Source organism: Sphaeramia orbicularis, chromosome 11 (assembly GCF_902148855.1).
Source record: "Sphaeramia orbicularis chromosome 11, fSphaOr1.1, whole genome shotgun sequence".
In the NCBI taxonomy this organism is placed as follows: Eukaryota; Metazoa; Chordata; class Actinopteri; order Kurtiformes; family Apogonidae; genus Sphaeramia; species Sphaeramia orbicularis.
Window position 1 is genome coordinate 36,485,617 of NC_043967.1, and position 26,541 is coordinate 36,512,157.

The 26,541-nt window shown below is 35.2% G+C and overlaps 1 protein-coding gene across 1 annotated transcript; it reads left to right on the plus strand.

Annotated features, from left to right (window-relative positions):
* Nucleotides 1-1,309: 1,309 nt before the first annotated feature.
* On the plus strand, nt 1,310-26,174 carry slc44a4 (solute carrier family 44 member 4). The gene is made up of 22 exons (XM_030148265.1): nt 1,310-1,485; nt 9,328-9,376; nt 9,568-9,641; nt 10,864-10,942; nt 11,453-11,552; nt 11,650-11,781; nt 11,879-11,939; nt 12,875-12,995; nt 14,091-14,174; nt 15,200-15,312; nt 16,903-17,025; nt 18,032-18,131; nt 18,338-18,430; nt 18,830-18,935; nt 19,066-19,325; nt 20,249-20,343; nt 20,597-20,700; nt 21,511-21,584; nt 21,741-21,811; nt 23,831-23,925; nt 24,059-24,143; nt 25,490-26,174. The coding sequence occupies exons 1-22, from the start codon at nt 1,446-1,448 to the stop codon at nt 25,600-25,602; spliced, it is 2,172 nt and encodes a 723-aa protein (XP_030004125.1). The 5' UTR covers nt 1,310-1,445; the 3' UTR covers nt 25,603-26,174.
* Nucleotides 26,175-26,541: the final 367 nt, after the last annotated feature.

A 26,541-nucleotide genomic window follows, 5' to 3' on the forward strand; every position in this document is an offset into this window, starting at 1 on the left:
CCCGGAGAACCATTATCCTGCATGTTTTAGACGAATCCCTCTGGCTCTCCAGGACCAGGGTTGGTGACCCCTGATCTACATGATCCGTACTCAAATGTAGGTAAATGCCTGATTTGCACTGAAAAAACACAAAATACAAAAGATAATATGACAGTAAATGGTGCTAAAACACTTTAGGAACATTACTTTTTTTTTTATTGAACAATGAACAATTGAACAGTACGTATACACAATATTACATCAAAGTAGGATAAAAAAATAATTATAATCATATTTCACAAAATATTTTAGATTTTCAATGTATAGATACAAATAGAAGTAAAAAAAAAAACTAAAAATAATAATAAAATAATAATAATAATAATAATAATAATAATAATAATAATAATAACAACAACAATAATAAATCAAAATAAAAAAGCTTGAGGTCTAAAAATAGAAATCATATAAATTAAAAAAATATATATACTAGACACAGTTTTTTTTCTATTTTGCTTGCTTTTGAGTTTTTTGAGGTTTTTTTTTTTTTAAATTGATTTATTTCTAATATGGATATGATACAAGCTTCCTGATTACTACTATTTGACTTCTTTGCACAACACAATATAGAAATGAAAATTCAAGGAAGCATAAAATAATGATACACGCAAAAAGAAAAGAAAAAAAAAGTCATATTCGAAAAGGAGTGAGAAGAAGCACAGCTTATTAGCTCTCACCTCTTGGTCTAAACCAACAATATGTACATATATACATACATATATCACACATCTATCTATCTATACATATATATCCATATATATGCACATACATATATACATACACACACACGTGCACATGCATACATATATCATATACATATATATATATATATATACATACACAAACATCTACATATACATACATACACATATATGCATATACGCACATATACATACCCATGTGCATACACTTACCTACACATTACAAATTCATATATACACTGTTCCATACATACACATATACATTCCCATAGGCTTCTCTGCCTCTAATCCCTATGCCATATCAATGAGTAAAGGACAACAGTCAGTAATGATAATTATCAATTATAACTGCTAACCAAAATGTTTTTGTACATTTTCTTAAACTGGTTCCTGCTAGAGTGCTTTAAAAACTATAATATTCGGACGCTGGTGTGCAGATGTAGTGCGACAGTCCATGTGAGTGAGCCCTCTTCCTCATACACGATCTTGGAGCCAACGTGAAGGTGCGCATCCCTCAGCAGGTGCCCGTGTGACGTCACTCCTTAGTTACAACTGCCAGGAAGAAAAAGATTTCTCAACTTGACAACCACCATGTACGCCCGGTTACCAGACGGCTGGTCTTCATAAGGGGTTTAGCCGATGTTTGGGAAGTTTTAGACACATTTTAAGCAAGTTTTAGAAGGAAAGCAGAGGTGAAGGCGGAACATGGGCAAAAAACAGGACACCAATGAAGAGTCCGAGTATGGTGAGTGGACATGTTCTGTTAGCAGGTTGGAGGAGTACAGACAAAACCAACCAACTCAACATTAATAATTGTAATTTAATACAAGTGTTGACTGACTCTTGCATTGACTGTATTAACTACAAAGAGACTTTCCCCGGCTTTGTCTGGTGCTGTGTTTGTGTTACCTAACACATACTAACAACAGGATGCATGGTTTCTATACTAACATACAGGAAAAGTTATTTATAATCTGTTTTGCGAATTTACCATTAACAATTTACCTGAATTGGGTCAGAGATGTGTTTTTATTGGGTCGAGGAAAATGCACGAAATAAGATAATAGGCAAATTAATTTAAAATATAAAGTAGAAGATAATGCAGAAGAGGATTAGGGCCACCTGAATAAAAATGTAAAAAGGTCTAATATATATATATATATATATATATATATATATATATATATATATATACATGTGTGTGTGTGTGTGATAAAATAATACATAAAAAGTCAGAATTCTGAGATTAAAGTTAGAATTCTGAGGAAAAAAAAGAATTCTAAGATTAAAGTAAGAATTCTGAGGAAACGAGGTCAGAATTCTGCTGAAAAAAGTCAGAATTCTGAGATTAAAGTCCGAATTCTGAGAAATAAAGTCTGAATTCTGACTTTTCTCTCAGAATAATAATAATAGTAAAAAAATATTGAACCTTAATTTAAAATTTTCTTTGTCCAGTGGCCCTAATCCTGTTCCTTAAAAATAAACTAATACTTCCTTTTGAAGTATTTATAAATGTGAAGTGAAATATAAAAGACAAAGCAAACATTTTGATGTGAAATGATGTAAAAGAAAACTACATAAAATATACAACAAGATGAAAGTTGTGTTAAAGATGTGAGATGAAAATGGTTTTAACCCTCAGATGCCAAGAACCATGTTTGTGGTACCTGACCTGTAGTAGTTTATTTCTTTTTTTCTAAAGTATTTCTGTAGTTTCTGTCCGAATCAGGTGTCAAACATAATCTAATTCACTTCAGTGTTTCATTTTACTTTGTAACTCACACAAAACCTATAGCAAGTTCTCTTTTTCTTATTTAGAAAATTGAATGTAGATGTTTTATACTTCCATATAATTACCATCTGCTCTAATTTGCTACATGTGTACAGCCATTCATTGAAGTGGGAAATTATGTGGTGAACAGTGTAAAAATCTAAATGCATTCATTATACACTTATACATGTACAAATTAGAGATACGTAAAATCACTGAAAAGCTTTGGAACTCCACTTTACCTTTTTAAGCATATTTGTGGATTAGTGGATCAAAAAGCATTGAACATTTATGAAAAACAGCCATTTAAACCACAGATGATGGTGTTGGTCAGAGAGTTAAAAGCCAGTGTTTAATGGAAAGCTTTTTCTTTCCAGTTTGTGTATGTCCTTAGTTTATCAATTTATGCCCTGATTAGGCATAAAATAGTTTTTTGTGTTGGTCTTTTGTGTGTGTTTTTTTGTTTTTAGATGAAAAAGCTTGGGGACCACTGTGTTATTGCTATACCACAGATCTACAGACACCTCACCTAGAAGGAAACACACTCAAATGCATCAGATAATAATGTTCATTGTGCAGTGGCATTTGCTTATAATGTTTGTTTTGTATTTGCAACAGAGCACAAAGAGATTCAACACTCAAAAATATTTAGTGGCCTTCAGTTCAAAAACATAAAAGCAAGTTATTCAAGTTGTAAAAACTGACTATAACGTGACAATAGTGCCTTAATTCCAAGATTATATTGAGTGTACAGTAGGTTTACTTGCTACATCTTTGTTTACTCCTTGTGATACTTGATGCATTGATGTAGTCACAAGTCTATTGACAGTCCGGGTGGTTTGGTAAGACTCCAATCAACAACACCACCCTGGTTTTCATGTCTCCTCAAATAACTTAAAAAAACAATTGCGAATAAGAAAACAGGTTGTGGGAGCAGATGGTATTACTGTGTATTTAAATAAGGCTTTGTGTGCTTCCTACTGTCGTGTTGGCTGTCACAAGGAAGTTAAAATGTGTTTCAAACATTGTTATTTCCTGATTCCTTGAGAGGTTTAGACTGCTTGTTGACCAATAAATGTAGGTAATTTAGTTGTAAAATATTTCTAAGTTTTTGTAACTTTTTTTCCTGTTGAGAATGGCAGTTGCAAATCATTGAACATAAACAGTGGTTTAGACAACAAAAACCACAGGAGAGACTGAGAGTATGCAGTATATTTATACATTAACTTGCTTAATCGACTTGCTTGTGCACAAGTTAATATAGCTAATTTTTAAAGGCTTCAGAGCAGGAACACAGTGTTAACACACTGTCAATGTTTGTATGTAGTTGGGCTTGTAAGTATAGTATATATATATATATTTTTTTTTTTTTTGGGTATAAGGGTTAGATTCGTATAGAAGGGTTTGTAAGTAGGACTTATGTGTTGTTGTTTTATTCTGTACAGTTTTATAAGGATGCCTCTTTCTCTTTTTACTGCAAGTTACTAATTAGCCATATTGTCATCTCTTTTTACAGAGGGGTGAGGGTTGTCCATTAGACCTTAAAGCCTATGTTGTAGTTGTGTAACTTGCATATGGCAACCTTTAGGTGAAACATCTGTGTCTTTGATAAATATCCTCAGTTGTTTTCCACAAATGTCTGATAATGAATGCTTTGCCTGATTGTGTTACTCCATAGCGTTTATCATAAGCCAAGGTCAAGTGATGACCCTGTGAACTCTAGTTTCTATTTTTGTGTTTCTGTTTGGGAATCCAAGCTATAAAAAAACACCATCAAGCATCCAGACTGTCCCAGATACAGGTTTTAAAGCTTTACTTACTTTTTACAAGGACATTAAAAACTGAGGAGTGTTTTATGTGTGCTGTGTAAGCCACAGGTCGTCATTTCCTATAAACAGTAATATCCTGGCACGGCTGAAATCTGACACTAACAACATTGCAAAGAGCTGATGAACAGGTTTCTTTGTGGAGGACATTTCATGGGACTTTGTAACCCATTTTCAATTGCACAAAAGGTATACAATAACTAAGCTAATAAACATACTGACACCGACACCCTTTTAACGTATATCTTCTACATATCATACTCTATAGCAGGGGTATCCAAATCCGGTCCTCAGGGGCCGGTGTCCTGCATGTTTTAGATATTTCTCTCCTCCAGCACACTTGGAAGCCAATACATCATAATCAGGCTTCTGCAGAGCTTGATGATGAGCTGATCATTAATTGAACCAGGTGTGCTGGATTTGCATACCCCTGATCTAGCCCACAGGTGTCAAACTTGCGGCCTGGGGGCCAAATCCGGCCTGCCAAAGGGTCCAGTCTGGCACTTGGGATGAATTTTTGAAATGCAAAAATAAGATATTAACAATCCTTTTAGTTCAGGTTCTACATTCAGACCAATTCAATCTCAAGTGGGTCAGACCAGTAAAATACTATCATAATAACATAGAAATAATGTCAACTTCAAATAGTTCTTTTTGTAAATGTAAATATTTTCATGTATTTACACTCAAAGTATAATTTTGCAAAAAATGTAAATGACCTGATATGTGTTAAGAGAAGGAAGTACAATTTTAACAATATTCTGCCTGTTACTAAATGTTTTGTGTATTTGTAGATCCACTGTGATCTGTAAGTTATAATGTACATGTGTAAATGATAAACTGAGGCAGAATATTATTAAAATTACACTTATTTTTTTCAGTTTGTTCATGTTATTCACATCTTTTGAAAGGATAGCTTGTTGATATAAACCTTTTCATAATGTGATTTTACTTTTTTTGCTCTAAAACAAAGGGAAAAGTTTGGAGTTGACATTATTTATATATTATTCTGTTACTATTTTACTGGTTCGGCCCACTGCAGATCAAATTTAGCTGAATGTGGAACTGAACTAAAATGAGTTTGACTCCCCTGATCTAGAGTATTAAAGGTCCTGAAAATGCCAGTCAACTAAAATAAAATTAAAAAAAAAATCTATGCTTGAAAAAACTTTAACAATTGCAGTACACAGTAGCCTCTAAGAGAACACCCTAACCCTAATCTGAATCCCAATTTCTTTTTTCTTTTTCTTCTATAAAACAATGTTGAATATATGGAATTTCCTGCCCAGCCCTACTTAGTGTTTTTAGATACATTTATAGACTTTGTCAGCAGGTCTGTCAGTGTTTCTGGCAGCCTCTACTACAGTGGTTCCTGTTCATTCATTTGAAGACAATACCTCAGGAACATCTTGAGGGAGTCTCTTGGAATTTGAGACAAACCTTCACTTGAACTCTAGAGTGAACTTGTTACATTTTGGTGGCCAAATACCTAGGTCACTGTGACTTTACATGACACATTTGTGGTTGTAACTGCTAATAATTGAAAGAGCTGCAAGACGATTATGATGAAGCAGAGATAGTGGATGCATCTGTTTCAACTTTATCATTTGTGTTTTGTTAAAGTAAAGGAGGGAGTGGAACATGAACAGAAGGGCTTATTGGCATTTATACTCATCTTTTGTATTGTCCTCTATATGATGAACTGAGAGCCTCTTTGTTTGATGACATGCTTATCCGAAATCCTGATATGTTCTGGAGCACTGATGATGACAAGATGAAATGGTTGTTTAGTTCAAATGTATATAAATTAGCATTATTTGTTTGGAAAGCCTGGAAAAAGCAACAGATATGTTTGTTTAAATAGGTCAATACTTTGTTTTGTTCATTGCGCTTCTTGTCTGGTATTTGATTTTTGGTTTGTATTTTTTGGTGTCTTATAAGCCCATGTAAGGGCTGAGCTTTTTTTTTTTTTTTTCATGCAAGACACAGTAATAAAAAACAATCATTCATTCATTCATATACTCATGTCAGTTCTGTGAGAGATAAAATAACCAGTTTTTGCACATTCTGTCTTTTAATGTACATGACAAAATTAAACCGGGTCTGGTCCAGCTTTCAGAACTGACAACCTCGTGTATAATTTGCATCCAATGTCTGTTGTTGATGTTGACACAGTGTCGCTTTATTCAAATTAGTCAGTGTTAAGCACGATATTTTTGCACTGCAAGAAATGAGTGTCATTGTTCAGCTGGTTGGCAAAATGTTTACCCCAGGATTCCAATCAACTAACCAAAGCCTGGGTTGGATTTGCATTTATCAGATTTGAATAGGACACGTCAGATACAGACAGAGAGGACACACACTATCCTCCAGGTTCATCAGCACAACCATTAGTTGTTTTGTGCCATTTTGTAATAGAAAGCCTAATATGTGCACAGTTTGTTGCATTGTTTTTAGTGCTTTAATTTTCTGTTACTGTTTAATCTTCTGCGGGGTTGCATGGAGCCATCCCAGCTTTTTTTTTTTTTTTTTTTTTTTGTTATTTTTTGCCTCATTTTTTGCCTTGTATTTTTTGCCTAAGGTACGGTGGCCCAGAGGTGCAACAGCCCAAAAAAATTTCCTCTATAAGAAAAAAAAGAGAACAGCCCAAAAGAGTATCCACTATAAGAAAAAAAAGAGAGCAGCCCAAAAATTATCCACTAGCCCAAAAAATTATCCACTATAAGAAAAAAAGAGAACAGCCCAAAAAATATCCACTATAAGAAAAAAAGAGAACAGCCCAAAAATTATCCACTTGCCCAAAAAAATTATTCACTATAAGGAAAAAAAAAAAGAAAACAGCCAAAAAAATATCCGTTAGCCCAAAAAATTGTTAAAAATTTTCAGCCTATGCTTTTATTTTTTGTGGTAGCCTCAGTTTTAAAGCAAGACACCTTTCGGGTAAACAGCGCCTCCTTAATTGGAAAGGTGGATGATGTTTTATTTTATTTTCTTATAGTGGATAATGTTTTTGGGCTGTTCTGTTTTTTTTTTTTTTTTTCTTATAGTGGATAATTTTTTGGGCTAGTGGATACATTTTTGGTCTGTTCTTTTTTTTCTTATAGTGGATAATTTTTTGGTCTGTTCTCTTTTTTTCTTATAGTGGATAATTTTTTTTTTTATCTATTCTTTATTTTTTTTTTCTTATAGTGGATAATTTTTTGGGCTAGTGGATAATTTTTGGTCTGTTCTCTTTTTTTTCTTATAGTGGATAATTTTTTGGTCTGTTCTCTTTTGTTCTTATAGTGGATAATTTTTTGGGCCAGTGGATAAATTTTTGGTCTGTTCTTTTTTTTCTTATAGTGGATAATTTTTTGGTCTGTTCTCTTTTTTTTCTTATAGTGGATAATTTTTTGGCCAGTTCTCTTTTTTTTCTTATATGGATAATTCTTTGGGCTGTTGCACCTCTGGGCCACTGCACTCAAGTGCCTGATGTGCTGATGTGTTGCTACTGACTAAATTCTATACTGTCTGTATTTACTGGAATTACCTTAGGTCGTTTTTAGAGCAAGGGTTAGGTTTTAGCTTAGTGAGAAATAGGGATTGTTTTTCATAATAAATTGTGCTGTTTTGCTTAATGTCTTGGGCCCCCATTTATAAGCTACGGGTATCTTCTGGGGTTACCCTTTCAAATCATATCTTGCTGGAAATTATGAATACAACTTGTATACGTATTTTAAATGATTTGTAAATAAATGTGAATTGAACTGAACTGAGCTGACATCCATCAAAGGCTGGGTACACGTTGACAGTGTGATCCGTTCAATAGAGCTGGTTTTGTACTTGCTGCTGTCACACCCACTTGATGATGTCTGCAGGTACCTCTTCTGAACACAAGTGAATTTGACTTGAAACCCAACCACTATTTCATTAAATCTACTTTACTGTCAGTTATAAATCATACAGTGAAAGGAAACAGCTACAAGCAGTCTGTTCAGTTTTTCCTGCCATACAGGATAATGCAGTGGCGCTTAGAAGAGGCTGGCATGTCTGACTTTAACGACTGGTATGTTTTCAACTGGATTAACCACAAACAAGTTTTTCCATATTGTCTTCATTTTTGTTAAATGATCACACGTGGATGACTCTCCTATTTCCAAAGGGCCTATTGCCTGTCAAATTTCATTCAAATAACACTGTGCTGTGTGAATCAGTGCTGGGCCTCCGCTCCCATCATGTCATCTGGACTCTCATTTCTGTGTGAATGAATAAAAATATAACTTTTGGTTACACTTGATCAGACTTTGCCAGATGACAGTCACTGGATTCTTTGTGTGCGCCTCTAGGCAGTCCTCCTTTCTTTTCCAGGAAACAAACTCAACACTTGTTTCCTGAAACTCTGTCATTCTGTTACTTATGATGTGGCAATGAACTTATAAAGCACATGTTCTGTAGGAAAGAAAAGTTGTGAAGTTTCCATGCATTTCAACTGTAGTTCATTAAGTTTGTGTCGAAATTCAACCTTTAATAAAACATATTAAAGGTATCATAGCACAAAATAGACTGCTTCCATAGTTTGATTAATCATTCATTGCTAAGGAAAACTCGTGTGATATGACAACTAAGAAAAAGACATGAAAACCAAAAATAAACAAAAATATATAAATAACCCATTGAAACTGTACTCTGTTTCCATAACTAAAAGAACCTAAAATTATTAAGAAAATATCTGTTTTATTTGATTTATTTTCACACAAGCACACACCAATCCCAGATATAGTCCTTGTAAATGAATTGAACGCTAATTGCTAAAGAACATCAAGATAAAGTAACGTGACCTTGTTGAGAACCACAAACAAGGAACTTGCTGATTGTAGTAATATGACGCCCCACCGCTACGTCACCACCAGTCAGTAAAGTTTATTATATGGGTGGGAATCACTGACTCACTTTGTTCCAGTAAGCCTGTAGGAGGCTCAGTGCACTAATTTCTGTTTTTATCTTTTCCCAGGAGAAGCTGCTCAGTATGACCCGACGTTTAGAGGACCCATAAAGGACAGGTGAATCTGTCTAAGTCATGTCTAAATGCCCGCTTTAGTCCTGAATCCCCAGTGTGGATGTAAGGCGTCTGATGTACTGTGAAGGTGTTTGTGTTTGCATAGAGGGCATGTGTCGACAGAACTGTTGATTGATGGATTCACATTTGTATCCTGCTCATTTACACCTGTCGTCTCTTTCTTATTTTCATCAGAGGTTGCACAGATATAATCTGCTGTATCCTGTTTATGGCAGTCATCCTCGGGTACATAGTGGTGGGCATATTAGGTGAGAGTGATGCGACACGCAGACCCACAGGCTTGTGAATCTGCCTCACTTTTTGTTTTCTATTCTCTTTTTCATCCCACCGGTACTTCTGTAACTCAACTCTATGTTTATTCCACTCTCTCTGCAGATACTACAAAGAACTTCACATTTAAGAAATCGATTTTAGCAAAACAAAATACCAGTAAAATAGAATAAAATTTAGAATAAAATCAATGATAAGCAAAAGAAATAAAAAAAATACAAATTATGATTGCCCCTAAAATGATAAAACAATATGTAAAGGCTGGCTCAAACAGATAGATTTATAGTTCATGTTTAAAATAATCAATATTTTCAGCTCAGAACAATTATATAATGACGTAAGAGGTGTCATGACAGTTACCTGATCCCTTATTGATCTTATTGAAACCCTTTGTTTAAAGACCTTTTCACACCTTTTTACGTGGACTCTTGACATTTTGCCGGAGGTGGTATTTATGAACATGTTCAGGTGGGAGTTGACGTTACCCTGCCAGCCCCCTACTACAATGTCTGGACATTATAGTAAGAATAAAACACTCCAACTCTTGTTCCTGCTGCAACAAAAGCTGTTTGTTGTTTCTTAGTTTTAGTCTTCGTCTGTAAGTTTTCTAAGCTAAGAGTAGCTTATTTACCATGTGATTCTGTATTGCCCTGTCCAACACACAGATCCATCTCTCTTATCTAGAGTCAACACAGAGGTCTGATATGTAATCGCATTATGCAGTCACCTAATGTGTGTCAATGACTTAAAGTGTACTGGAATTGTCAGCTGTTTCCCTTAATAGAGACAGAAGAAAAGCACTATATTTGGTGGTTAAGTGAAGAAACTTGGTGTAATGCTTTTATTTCTCTACTTGCTCAATAGTTTTGTTTTTTTTTTCCAAATGTTTTGGCACATGAATCTGGTACAAATTGAGTCCAGTACAACTCCTGCTGTTTATTTAATGTCTGAATTTGTTTGAAACCGCAAACTTGCTTACTTTACATACTCAGAGGCTAACATAAAAACAAGTTCTCTCGTCTCCACTCCTGTCTATTCTTTGAGGTTGTTGAGTTTTTATGTTTTGGTGTGAAACTGCATGTACTGTGTGCTTATGCAGTGGTACATACTAGTGCCAGACTTGCCATTAGCATTTACTTCATGTTCTTTCATTCTGTGCGTCTTATCACTATTTTAAATGTGTTTTGTTTGGTTTATCAGCTTGGCTCTATGGAGATCCCAGGCATGTTCTGTATCCGAGAAACTCAACTGGGTGGTTCTGTGGCATTGGACCAAATAAGTAATCTAAACTTTCTTCATTTGCTTTTATACAACTTTCACATACAGACGGGTGACAAATTAAATGGAAAAAAACAAAATAAAGAGTCTTAGTGTAGCCAGAACAGCTGTAATGCACAACTGCATTAATTCTACAGTCTGTGAACTCAGCTGAAGGGATGAACACTAATTAACAAACCAAATGTATTTCTTCCATTTGATGTATTGGTGATGGACATGGAGATACATGAACATGTCAGTACAATGTCTCCTACGTTTGATTGTGTTGAGATCAGGTTGAAGGCAGTAGCAGATGGCTCACATAACTTACAAATCTAAATCACTGTGACCTCTATCCTAAAAATGTGCCTTATCTCAGAGTCACTTTGAACATTTCCTCTTCTGCATTTGTTTCTCAGACAGTTTTTTTCCATTAATAAACTTGTCACCAATCTGTATATTAGATCAAATGTGCTTTTTACAGTTGACACTAAACCATAGTAATGTTTTCTGTTTGTCATTCATCTTTTAGAGGCCGATCTAACCTTTTATACTTTGACATTCTCCAATGTGCCACATCTTTAAATATTATGGCCACTGCCCTTAAAGGCTTTCAGTGCCCAACCACACAGGTCAGGAGAAGCTTCCTTAACCTTGAACTGTTTTCATGACAGCTGGATATTTACGGTATTCTCCCAGTGACTCACAGATAATTACGCTTTTATATAGGTGTGCGTGGAAACATGTCCTGATGATTTCTTCGCTGTGGGAATAGACAAATACTTACCTGGTGTTAAACCAAAAGATGTTTTCAATCAGAGTCTCTGTGTTCCATCCATAAACCTGGAAAATACAGCACTGGTGAGTCCAAATCTGATGTCAAGTGCATTTACGATCTGAGTGTGACTGGGATTGTTTTTTTTTTTCATCATTATAATGCAATGTGTTTTTCTTTCAGTCTGTGAAACAAATCGTGGACCGGGAACTATGCCCTTTTTTCTACACACCGACAACTTCTGGTATGGGGAAATGTTAATGCAGACAATAGCACTAACACTGTAGTAAAGGTTAACTTTGAGTTTTATGCAGTGACTGTTTTCATTTAGTGTAAATTTAACTGCTATTTTAGGTTGAATAATGTAGTTAGATCGCACGTGAAATATTTACACTCACAGTCAATGAAAACTTTGAGACCATATTTTTCAACATAATTTTTATTTTGAAACCCTAAACTGGAATTTTTTCATATGAATCATTTGTTCAGGATATTGGCATACAGAAACAAAAATCTGAAGTTTCAAGAATAATTTCAAAACAAAAAACTTAACAAAAGAAAATGGCACCTGCCAAACACAAAGTCACAACAGTAGCGGTCCTGGTCGGGAGTTGTCACTCTCTCTGGCCCTGGATGTGGTCTATGGTCAACAGAGCCTGTGGTGTTGTGGCGTTCAACCAGGTTTCTGGTTGTGGGTTGGGAACAGCCCATACATACACCTGGCTATATCACTGGAGCTCAAACCGGCCTCCACCATACCCAGTGCCCGGAGACGTTGTTCGTGTGATAGACGTGGCATGATGCCGTTCACTGGACTAACAATGGTGGGCTTTTTTGGGCCTTTATATAGGCCTTCAAAACCAATCCTCAAATTGTGCAGATACCCACTGAGTATTGCTGAATGTGTATTTGGTCCACTTTTGCAAAGAGACCATCCCATGTGCAATGAACCGTGACAACATGACAACTCATCATTATCTCAACTATCCGAGCACTAAGTCATCAATAAAGCCACAATAATTACAACCCCCCTACAAATAGAAATATGCAGACATTTCTACCTCACAGTTTCTATTGACTGTCAGTATACTTGTGTGTTCATAGCTTTTGATGTTCTATGAGTACATTTTTATTGTCTATTTCAAGCCCATGTAATTGATTTTTTTGGTCCATTTTCAGTGCTGGGGAGGTGTTTACCAGATGTCCAAGAACTCGCCAACATTCCTTCATATTTCAGTCAGATTCCAGGTTTACCTTCCTCCGTCAATGACACAGCCAACCTCATCAAGAACGGCACTGGGTAAGACCTCGTATGCTGAACAACAAACAAAACAACTATTCATATTTGCACCTTTATTCATTTCTGTACCTTTATAATAGTTCACTGCACATATACACATTTTAATAACACTCTTTTTTCCTCCTCGTCACCAGCGCAGGGTCAGTGGCTTCGTGAGTTTTTGATCCTTAGTGTAGAAGCTGCTTGTAGTTACTCTTAAAGCTGTCTTCATATAGCAGCCTTAGATGTGTAAAATGCTGGGATTTTAGGAGGTAGAGCATAATTGTGTTCATTTCTTTTCTCTTCTTTCCCTTTTTTATCATTGTCATCTCTTAGAGTTTAGCGGTGTCTCGTCTGTTTTACTCGCTTTCAGTTTATGTGTTTGCCATTAGAGATTTAGTGGAAAGAAAAACATTGAAATGAAGTTGACCACTGTGTTTGGATTTGCAAGAATTTGTTATGCACCTAATATTAAACAGTGGTGGAAGAAGTATTCAGGTACTTTATTTAAATAAATGTACCTAACTACAAGTAAAATGGAGCTTTTGAAACTTTACTTAAGTATTAGCATTCCAATATTTTTAGTAAAATGTACCTAAGATAAGAGTCATTGCCGTGCATTATGTTGCATATGTTGTATTTTGTTTTTATAGATTTTAAAGGTTGAGCTAATATAAACTACTTTATTTACTGCTGGGTGTTTGTAGTGTTGCTGTCCTGTGAGCACTACCAAGCTCTAAACAGTCAACTTTCCATGACCTCAGAAGGACAAGCCTGTTTTCAGCTTTGTCACAATTACTGAATCAAATACAAGTACTTCAGCTTTGTATTTGAGTAAAAGTACTGGGATATATTCCATCACTGATAGCGACTGATTAAATTTGAGTACTGGGTCGTACAATCTCAAAAGGAGGAGTAAAACATCAGGTAAAAGAAGGTAGTTTTTCTACTTACTGAAAGATTTGACTCCTGTTTTCTTTACCACTACATCACCTTTAGTAGATTTTGTAGACTTGATAAAATGTATTAAAGGCATGATCTTGTTCTCTAACCACTATTTAGTTTTAAGACACTCAGCAGTCACAAACACAACTTCTCCTTGTTTGTCTTCATTAGAGATCTGGTGAATGGCTTTAATGCGAAGGAGGTCGGAGTCCGGATCTTTGAGGACTTTGCGTCGGCATGGCCATGGATCCTCATGTGAGTTGTCTAGTTCACCTACTGCCCTCTGCTGTCAGAATCAGATATTACAATCAACTCGTGGTCAAAATATGCATAAGTAGCCACTCTGTATTTCTGAGGCATATGAATTACGGTATATTTTATACTTTTATACTGTTATTAAAATTGTAATTTAACGGTCAAGACATAATATAAATATTGGTCTTCACTAGAAATATGACATTTGTTAAGTGAACAAGTAGTGACAGTTGAGGGTCACTGAGTCAGACATAAACCTCAGCTTGCAATTTTATACGGTTAATTCAATTATTATGTCGATTGGATTTTACAGTTATTAAGCAACTTATTTAAACAAAAATAACACATTTTAGAACTGACTGTACATTCCAAACAATACAGGGTGGGGAAGCAAAATTTACAATGAACATTTAGTTGTTTTTTCTCAGCAGGCACTACGTCAGTTGTTTTGAAACCAAACATATATTGATGTCATAATCATACCTAACACTATTATCCATACCTTTTCAGAAACTTTTGCCCATATGAGTAATCAGGAAAGCAAACATCAAAGAGTGTGTGATTTGCTGAATGCACTCGTCACACCAAAGGAGATTTCAAAAATAGTTGGAGTGTCCATAAAGACTGTTTATAATGTAAAGAAGAGAATGACTATGAGCAAAACTATTACCAGAAAGTCTGGAAGATACTATTAAAGAAGAATGGGAGAAGTTGTCACCCCAATATTTGAGGAACACTTGCGCAAGTTTCAGGAAGCGTGTGAAGGCAGTTATTGAGAAAGAAGGAGGACACATAGAATAAAAACATTTTCTATTATGTCCATTTTCTTGTGGCAAATAAATTCTCATGACTTTCAATAAACTAATTGGTCATACACTGTCTTTCAATCCCTGCCTCAAAATATTGTAAATTTTGCTTCCCCACCCTGTATATTGTTTCTTTATTACACAGCTCTGCTATATACTCCATTCTGCTTCGACAGTTTTTAGTTTTCTCTATAATTTGTCCCTCGTCTCCCCTCTCAGCGGTCTGTTAATAGCCATGCTGGTCAGTATGCTGTTCCTGTTGCTGCTGAGATTCACTGCTCCAGTCATGGTTTGGGTGCTCATCGTCGGAGTCCTGGGCGCTGGAGCATACGGTAAACAATTGTATTTTTAAAAATAAAGAAAGAGTTGTATAATATTTACGAATTTCATCATTAGGAGTTCTAAATGCAGTGCGCACTTTCACATTCATCCGTATTCACTCATGAATGAATGCCACTGTGCTGTGTGGGATCTACATCACTAAAACAGGAAAAGCAGATATGGATTTTTTGGTGGTCGGTTGTTGAAAATGTGTTCAATGCAGCTCATCCTGCCTTAAGCATGTAGTAGTTGAGATGCCTGCCAGCATGGTTATTACATGAAAAAGAAGGATATTACTGAAGGGGAAAACTCACTGCTACCTACAATCGCTGAAAAAATTATTAGACCATCCTCGTTTTCTTCAATTTCTAGTTCATTTTAATGCCTGGTACAACTAAAGGTGCAATTGTTTGGACAAATATAATAACAAAAGTAGCTCATAGGAGTGTAATTTCAGAGCTGATATCTATCCATTTTCCATGTTTTCTTGATAATAATCAAAATCACTTCAGTTCTTCCATCAATATCTATGGCATTGTACTGACGAAAACAGTGCTTTTAGGCATTCCATGTTTTCTTTTCTGTCTGTTTTAGTCACATGATACACACAGGAGTTAGTACTTGATTGCATAACCATTGTTTTTGATGACTTTTGATGATCTAATAATTTTTTCCACAACTGTATTTATAGATACTGCATGAAAAAGGTTATGTATTAGAAAATGGGGAAACAGGGTGGGGTTAGGTCAGTTTGGACATTTCTGCTTGGCAGTATTCATACTACTATACTTAGACCAGTGGTTCCCAACCTTTTTTGGCTCGTGACCCCATTTTAACATCACAAATTTCTGGTGACCTCAGACATTCAAAACTGAGACTTTTTTTTTTTTTGCTTAAATTAATTAGTTTTGGGTCATGTAATAGTTTGCTAAACTATGTTGCAAATACAAAATTAATTTTAGACAACATTTAATCTATATAATGTATATTATTATGGATGGAGGCAGAAAAGCCAGGTGTAGATTACTGCACAAAGTGAGAATTTGATTTTCCTTGGTCAGGATATGTACAGTCAGTCCAGCTTGGATTTACAAGGCTGACAATTAATACTGAACAAACAAGAACTCAAACTATGAATTATGAAAGAGCTGCAGCATCTGAAACTGATCACAATGAACATTTGAAAGATAAACAGAACCACAGTGCTTCAGTTTCAGCTTCACAGTTTGTCATGTCTGTTATGGATTGTGATTGTCTCGCTCATATCACCATATTTTTTTTTTTTTGGTAAGTCTTTATATTTGTTTTTATCAATTACTAGAAATTTCAGGCGACCCAATTTGAATTCCAGGCAACCCCACCTGGAGTACTGACCCCAAGGTTGAAAAACACTGACTTAGACAGTATGAATGTAAATAAATTGAGGAGATTATTATCATTATTCTGCTTGCTATAATAATAATAATAATAATTATAAAAATCTTATACAACATGGCTTATCACTGGGCAAGTATGTCACCCAGAATTCATAGATTTATGTGTTTTACCTTAATTTGCTACAAGGCAGCATTCCTGAGAATAATTTTCTTGTTTTCTTTCAGGAATATGGCACTGCTATTGGGAGTACGATCGCTATAAGAACGACGCTGCTTCCATCACTGACATTGGATTTACTACCAACTTCAATGTTTACCTACAAGTTCAAGAGACTTGGCTGGCCTTCTGTGAGTCAGAATCATTTTTTTCTTCCTTTCCTTGGCTTAACTAACATTTATGTACTTTCCCACTCTCACATCCAAAAAATATGGTAATAGTTTGACGAGATTAATGTTTAATTGAATAGTTTCCTGCAGTGTTTTATACTCCTGGAAATACAGCATAAATGCAAGTTTAGTTTTAACTGAGATAAACTGGCCAGTGGTGGAGGAAGTACTGAGATTTTTTTTTTTTTTTTTTTTTAAGCAAAAATCATCTGGCACTAGTAAAAGTTTCAAAACTGTTTAGTGAAGGTACAGAAGTATAACATTAAAATTTACTCAAAACAACAATAGTAAAAAAAGAAAAGAATGACCCATTTCAGAATTGCATACAGCAGTAGATTTCAGTAGTGATCTCTTAAGGTGATTGGGGCCATTTTAATTAGTGTACATTAGGGCTGAAAGATATGTCGTTATCATATCGATATCTAGATATGAACATTCAAGATATTAATATCGAAAAAGCAACGATATAAACAATATAGATTTTCCCCCCGCTCGCCCTGCATGTACAGCTCTGGAAGTCACAACAAATTTTATTTATTCGTACTTTATGTTAATGTTGATGACTGGCAGTGAGTTCTTATAAATAAAACTGCACTTTCCACATTATTTTGTATTATGATGTTTGTATTTTTCTGAAAAATGCTTGGTTTTCACCGAACCCATGGTCATATCGTATCGAATCGATATCTAGATATCTGGCGTGAATATCGAGATATGAAATTTTGTCCATGTCGTTCAGCCCTTGTGTACATAGTGTTTAGTTGCTAAATCTACAGTAATACATTAGCAGTAACTATTAACTCTGGTACAAAGTACAATATTCCCCCCTGATTTTGAAGTAGAAGTAAAAATGGAATTATTGAAGTAAACTATAAGTATCTTAGATCAATTCAGTTATTTTGTCATTTGAAATTGTTATTTTTCCTCCTTCTGGTCACACTCTTGTCTTTCCTGTTCTCATTTTTAGTGATTATCATATCTGTAGTGGAGGCAATCCTCCTCTTAACCCTGATCTTCCTCCGGACCAGAATCCTCATCGCCATCTCACTCATCCAGGAGTCCAGCAAGTGAGTCATGATGTTAAACAATAAAAAGCTACAACTAAACTAAAACTTATTTGTCTTACATTTAATGTTACCAGTGTATATCAGTTTAAATTAAGAGAGAAGTTGACAGACTCCTCATTACTGTAAGATGGTTTATTAGTTCTGGTAACATTTACATTAAGACTTCAGTGTGATTTAAGATGATAGTGTGTGTTGTTTTTCTACAGGGCCATCGGTTACATGATGTCCTCTCTGCTGTACCCTCTGGTCACCTTTGTCCTTGTGTTGGTGTGTGTTGCTTATTGGGGAGCCACTGCCTTGTATCCTTTAAATTGTGAATTATGTTTGTGTGAAAGTTGTCAAATATTCAACATTATTATTTTTGAATGTGAAGGCTGTCTTCCTAGTTTGAGTGTAGTTTGACAAATGCAAATAGCAAGTGTGCATTTTTGTGTTGATAATCCATCCATATCATACACCATGGCAGGAAACTTTAGAAATATCCCAAATTACAAAACACAGTAAAACCAACACTGACTTTAGTAAAAACATGTGAATAAATAAATGAATAAATACATGAGTAAAGAAACAAACTAAGCTGGTAAACAGCTTGAAAAAATGTAAATAATTAAAATGAAATTCAAAATGAAAGCAGTGTCCTTCCTCAGGCCCTTTTCTGGTCCAGTATTAGGCTTTTTTTCTTAAACAAATGTGCTCAGATATTTGGCCACTTCAGGGAATCCCATCTACAGAGTTGTGGCTCTCAACTCCACCATGAACGATGCATGTAGGAATATCAGCGGGACAGAGGACTGTGATCCTCAGGTAAGAACCAAGAGCTTAAATCATAGCCATAGTATGAAATTATCCAAAACTAGATGATTCACACAGACTTTTCACACTTTGTCATCCATTTTTCATATTCATTTCTTCTTCTTGTTCTTTCTGTCCTCAGAACTTCACCTCATCCAGTTACCCTGGTTGTCCCTCAGCGAGCTGCATCTTCATCAAATACAACGATGAGGGTCTTTTCCAGAGGAACCTCTTCAACCTTCAGATCTACAACGCTGTGGCCTTCCTCTGGTGTGTGAACTTTGTCATTGCCCTGGGGCAGTGCACACTGGCTGGAGCCTTTGCCTCCTACTACTGGGCCTTCACCAAACCTGATGATATTCCCATGTTCCCTGTGACTGGTTCTTTTATTCGCACACTGAGGTAAGCCTCATGAACTGTGAATGTGATATTTGGTTTCTCTTTGGTTGATTTATTTCTGCATATTGGAGAGTCTTTTTGGATCTGGAATTTCTTTTGCCTACTTATGTTTGAAGTGAAGTCTATTTATATGAGTAATATGGCTATGAAATGGAGAGAGTTTATTTTGATATGTATAATATTTTTTGCATTTTGTGCAGGATTGCTTATTTTGATGAGTAAGATTTGTTAAGGTACTTCGATGAACTGACATGGAACTGACATGGTAGAGTATGTATGATGATATTTGACAGATGCTCATTGTAATGTTTCTGTAACCTTCCCAGAGGTTGAGACAAGCTGGGTCAAAGTCTTGATCCTTTTAGTGAAGACAAGATCACAGGATGGACTTACTAACTGCAGTTCTTATTCTCGCCACTAGATGGCAATTCAGTACATGGAATAGGAGACCTAGAAGCTAAGGATTAAGACAGTATCTGCTGTAGTATTTCACTTTGGAACTGAATCCAGGTTTATAGATTTGGTAATTTGGAAAAAAAAAAATTATAAAGTAACTGAAAATCTAAAAATTTTAAATGAAATCTTTAATTTAAAAGACTCGAATTACACTAAAAAATTGAGTAAGATTCGTAATTATTCTTCACCTTTTCCTTGACAAGTTGCTCTGAGAACAGATGAGGGTAATTCTAGACCATCTTGTTGAATGTTTTTGTTACTTCATCATTGTTACAAATACAACTCTAGTATGTAACTCACCTTCACTGTTCTCAGTCATAGCTTTAGATGCCACAGATTCTTTGAATACTGTAGAATAGTGCACTGTAAATAGGTGCAAGTTTTCAGCAGAGGCTTTAGACTTGACTTCTCTCATTCTTTCACTTTTTGACCTAACTGGTGATATTTTCTTTTTTTTTTTTTAATTTCAGGTACCATGTGGGCTCCTTGGCATTTGGTTCCCTAATCCTGACCCTGGTGCAGATAGTTAGAATCATTCTGGAGTACATCGACCACAAAACAAAAGGTGAAACTGATGTTCTATTTGCAGCATGCATCTTGGGAATGGATCCAAGTGCACTTTATTATCACTCCCATTAGTCTTAAAGGTACCAGGACATGTCAGTGATAGCAGTGTGAATCCAGACACAGGTTTTTCTAAAGGCTACAGTTTAATGAATACTGAACTTTTGTACTATTTAGAAATAAGGTTAGTTTGAAGTCAGTGGTGTTAAATAAATGACTGACCACTGGTATGTGTTCCGTTTCTTCATTTCCAGACGCACAGAATGCTGTCGCCCGTTTCATTTTGTGCTGCTTGAAGTGCTGCTTCTGGTGCCTGGAGAAGTTCATCAAGTTTCTCAACAGGAACGCTTACATCATGGTGAGAACATACTGTTGTTATTATTCTTCCCTTTGATCCTTTCATTATAAATTATTTTCATCACTACCCAGATAGTAACACGGACTCCATTAAAAACCACACGACCAGACCAATACAACTGCAAAATTGAGAATGCACAGTCATGGAATAAATTATGAGACCACCCCTTGTTTTCTTCAATTTCTTGTTCATTTTAGTGCCTGGTACAACTAAAGGTACATTTGTGTGGACAAATGTAATGATAAAAACAAAAATAGCTCATAGTAGTTTAATTTCAGAGCTGATATCTATCCATTTTCCATGTTTTCTTGATAATAACCAAAATCACTTAAGTTTTTACATCAATATCTATGTCATTGTACTGACAAAAACAGTGCTTTTAGGGATTCCATGTTTTCTTTTCTGTTTGTTTTAGTCACATGATACACACAGGAGTTAGTACTGGATTGCATAACCATTGTTTTTGATGACTTTTAATGGTCTAATATTTTTTCCGCAACTGTATATAACCAGGTAACATGTATATTCAGACTGTATTTTCGTAAAACTGCTTATTTTGTTTGTTTTGTTGTTTTTTTGAATGTATGTTTTATTATTCTTATTTTTTTGCTGTTTTTTTTTCTTTTTTTTTTTTTTTTTTTTTTTTTTACATTTGATTTTCATATTTTTAATTGATATATTTTCTTATAGTTCTGTCTTGTTGTATCACTGTAAAATATTTAATCAGTGAACAGAAATAAAAACCAGTAAAAAGTGAGCTACAAAAAAACTGCTTATTTTGATATCTTTCGTATTGCGTTCTCTTGCCAGATCGCCATCTATGGGAAAAACTTCTGCGTCTCAGCCAAAAATGCTTTCAGCCTGCTCATGAGAAATGTCATAAGGTTCGTATTAAAGTCCCGTCACCTGTACAACAAGAGTTTCAGTCAGTTTATCCAACAGCTCCAGACGGCCTGCACATAACATGAATACATTTGCATGCATTTGAGTGTCTGAGGCTGATACTCAGCGAGCGGTGTCATGTTTCTGTGTCCCTTCAGGGTCGTGGTTCTCGATAAAGTGACAGACCTGCTTTTGTTCTTCGGGAAGCTGCTGGTGGTTGGAGGAGTGGGTAAGGATCCCGCCAGGGTCTGGAGCTACAGATCCACATTTCAGCCAGTGTTTTATGACATACTATGGAGTTGTCAACTTAAGTGTTACCTGTCAAAGTTGAAGTGGAGTGAAAATTAGCAAACTGTCAGATGCCAGAACATTTTTTTTTTTACAACTTTATCATTTTTCTATATCAACAACATTGACATCGTTATCCTCCTGAGACCCAGCAATGCATTTTTGTCCTCTGTAGGGGACAAAAGTTTGACAGTTTTACTTCAAAAATGCTGTCCATTGCAAAGTACATTCCATTAAAAAATAAATAAATACATGAAAACAATTTAAAAAATGACTCTGAAAAAAACTGTTGGATTATGCAGTTTCTAATCCAGACAACTGTTTAAAATAAAAAAGATAACATTCTCACTTTCCTGGGTGTCAGGAGGTTAAAGGTGTGGGAGACTTTCATGACCAATTTTTCATCAAATCTGTCAAACCTCACCCATATCCTCAGTATCACAAATCTGTAAGTCTTTCTGTGATTACTCACCTGAATCTCTTGCATCACGGTGAACAATTTCAAAGTGCCACCCACCGTAAACAAACCATGTGTTTACAAACACAGCTGGGAGGGAACTCGGGCATCTTCAGAATTTTGTCGTGACATGCATTGTGGGAAACGCAGGTTCACACGCCACTTCGCAGCGGTAGCTGCATCGTGCTACAGACACGATGCAGAAATGGCAAGAGCTCCCTTCCCTCTGTACCAGGGGTGTCAAACTCATGTTAGTTCAGGGGCCACATACAGCCTAATATGTTACAAAGTGTGCTGGACTATAAAATAATATAAATAATAGGATAAGAACTTTTGAGTGAAAAAAGCAAATTCCGTAATGAAAATGTTTACATCTACAAATTGTACTTGAATATAACATGAACAAATGTGAATCACCTGAAAATTCTTTTGTAAAATAAGTGCCATGTTAACAATATTACGCCTTAGTTTATCATTTATACATGTGAATCACAACTTAGAGATCACAGTGGATCTACAAAAACCCAAAACATTAAATAAGAGGGAGAATATTATTAAAGCTCCACATACTTCTCTTAAGACATTTCAGATATTCACATTTTTTGTAAAAGGCCAGTCTGTAAATGTCAACATTTTTGTGTAATTTTACTTTTTCTACACTAAAACAAAGAGACAAATTTACAGTTTTCATTATTTATAGGTTATTATGATAGTATTTTACTGGTCTGACCCACTTTGGACTGAAATAACCTCCAATGATTTTAACATCCTTGATTGTTAATATCTTCAGTGTAATTTTTGCATTTCACAAATTCATCCCGGGGGCCAAATTAAAGCCTTTGGCGGGCCGGATTTGGCCCCCGGGCCGCATGTTTGACACCTGTGCTCTATACATATTCCTCCAGCCGTTTCCGCGATTCAGCCGTTTCTGCGTCGTGTTTGTTTCATCCGTATAATACCATATAGTCACGCTGCCACTGCTAGGTGGCTCCGCAAACCTGCATTTCCCGCAATGCACGTCACGACAAAATTCCGAAGATGCCTGAGTTCCCTCTTGCTGTGTTCGTAAACACACAGTCTGTTTATGGTGGATGACATTTCGAAATTTTTCACCGTAATGCAAGAGATTCAGGTGAGTAATGACAGAAAGACTTACAGATTCATGATACTGAGGATATGACTGAGGTTTGACAGATTTGATGAATAATTGGTCATGAAAGTCTCCTGCACCTTTAAAGCATTTCTTACAAAAGTTGTGAACTTGCCCCCCCGCCCCATCCAGGTGGCATCCATATAAACACACACATATCAAATGGGCAAACAGAACACCAAAAGAAAAACAGAAATATACACAAGTACAGAAAACAGACATACCAAAACAAAAAAAGACTCAAACCAATCTGTGCTGATCATTGAGGTCATACCACCAACATTCTGGACCTCTGAAGATGCCAGAACATTTTTTTTAATGATGTAACAGTTTATATTCTTTTCTTTTTCCAGGTGTGCTGTCCTTCTTTTTCTTCTCCGGCCGAATTCTGCTACCAGGCAGCACCTTCCACTCTGAAACCCTCAACTATTACTGGATGCCCATTATTGTAAGCCACACATCCTGTCTGAGCAGACGCAGGAGCTCATGTAGATGATGTGACACATGCCCAGTTGATCTTTTATTCCAGATGTCAGGTTTTCCTCCTGGTTAATTCTTGTTCTCTGTGCTGTTGTGTTTAGACTGTGGTGTTTGGTAGTTACCTCATCGCTCATGGGTTCTTCAGTGTGTACAACATGTGTGTCGACACACTCTTCCTCTGCTTCTGTGAGTATCGTTTGACTCTTCCACACTGAGTTTACTTTATTTGGAGTTGAATAAGGTTATAGTGGTTTTGTGTTGTCATTAGTTTCTATTTCTACTTTTTACATTTTGATTTCAGTTTTACATTTTAAGGTGGGTTTGCTAGTTTTATGCAGTTTTTTTTTTCTAAATATTTGGTAGCTGTCCTGAATTTCATTATCATAATTCCACGACAAGTGACAGACAGATTACCGGTATAACCATAAAATTGCCGATGGTTAGTATTACCGTTTAACTTCTAATTATCATGATAACCGTGTTTGATTACCGCACTTTTCTGGAGAAAACACCCATGTAAAGATATGTTTTTATGTCAAATATTTGAGTATAGTTTTAATTTATTACAATTTTAATTATATATACTTAATATTTGGAACCAATATTCACTTTTAAAGTTTTTGAAAAGGTTCGTTAAGCATCTGTGTGTTAGTTATGCAATAAGTTATATACATTTTTCAAATCAGATTTTATATATTTTTTTTGTGTTTTCTAGCCTTTTGTGTTTTTACAGTAGGTTAAAATGAAAAAATAATAGACAGATGAGATAGATGAAGTTGTACTGAAAAAACAGATCCCAAACATGGGTATAGTAAACATTTGTTTATATAGTATATAAAGGCAAAATCAAAAGGACTGAAAAACGGACAAAATAGGCTCAGACCACTAAGGGTTAATATTTGAATGTTTCTGCAACAAAAGGTACATTGTGCCAATTAATTTATTTGGCTATTTTGTTGAGGTTTTTTTTTTTTCTTCAAAATACAACTTTATTAACTTATTTCAGTGTGTGTATCAGTACTTTTTGAACATTTTGAGCACAATTTCAACAATACCGCGATAATAATGATAACTGTGATAATTTTGGTCACAATAACCGTGATATGAAATTTTCATATCGTTACATCCCCAGTTCAATATCTGTTCATTTATTCATTCATTCAAGCTTTATTAAGGACACAAAAACCAGGTCCATAGGATAAGACAGAAAACTTACACAATAAAAAGAAAAGAAATAGATAAATCCATATGTGACTCACACATAAAGGGTCGATCGCCAGTGAGACCATATTTTAGATGTAAACTTGACCTTATTGAATTAGTTATTGCTGTTATTTTTGTTGAAGTTAATGAACATTTTAGTTTTGTAATTTTCTTAAAGGTAAAATGCTAGTATTTACTGCAAACTAGGTGTCACAGGCTGATAGAAATCCCACCAGTCCAAGTGCTCATATACTGCCTACATAGAATATACACAACCTCAAACACAGAGCAGACGTGGTTTGATGAATGCATCATTCTGCTTCTTCCAGTGGAGGACTTGGAGCGTAATGATGGATCTCTGCAGAAGCCCTACTTTATGTCCAAAAACCTCATGAAAATCCTCAACAAATCCAACAAGGCACCAAAAGGCGGTAAAAAATAAAGACTAGAGATTTTAAATGAATCAGATTTTATGGTTCCACATCCACACTGTCACATATTTTTTAGGATTATTCATTCATCTTTTAAACACTCCATCTTCTCTCTTCTTCCAAATATGTTTACCAAAAAAAATATTTGCTGATTTTGCACTTTCTAGACTATTTTTGTACATGTGTATATGTATAATATTAACTACTGATTGTATTTGACAGTCCTGAATATGTGAAATCCTCCAAGCTGTTCTACTTACATACTACATTATACCGAACATGATTTTACATTTATCAAGAGATGATATGTTTTAGGGTAAAAAGTAAAAGGCCAAAAGCATCTTTCTTTTAATATTTTCCTTGTACCACAGCATGTGGGCAATATACATTTGCTGTGAACGCCACTGAATCTATTTTATCTGCTTTGACGGAATGTTTCGTCTTTTCTGTTTATTAAAATGTTTTAAAGCCGACTCTTAAAAAGTGAAGAAAAAGAAAAAACTATTCAAAATGTGTGTAAAAAGAATTGTTATATACATGTTTTATTAGCACTATATTTTGATTTAAAAATGTTGAAATAAACTTGTAAATATGATAAATGGCACATTTTTATTGACTCTGTTAAGCTTCTGGTTCATTTTACATCAACATTTTGTTCAATCAGTGGACTGCTCTTACCTTTACAAACAGAGGATTTTAATTTAACTCATTAAAAGTGACTCTAAACACAATTCAGCTTGTGTTAAGAGTCTAAAGGAGCCACCGTGCAGTGACTACATACATCTAACATTTAGATTTAATGTTGGAATTTATTTATAAGAGTGAGTTTGGTTCATCTACATTGAACCAGCAGTTAAGTATAAGGTAATAAACCTGCATTGTGTTGTAATGCCTTTAAAAACATGTCAGAAATACAGACTTAAAGGCAGCAGAGTCTGAATTAAATTTGA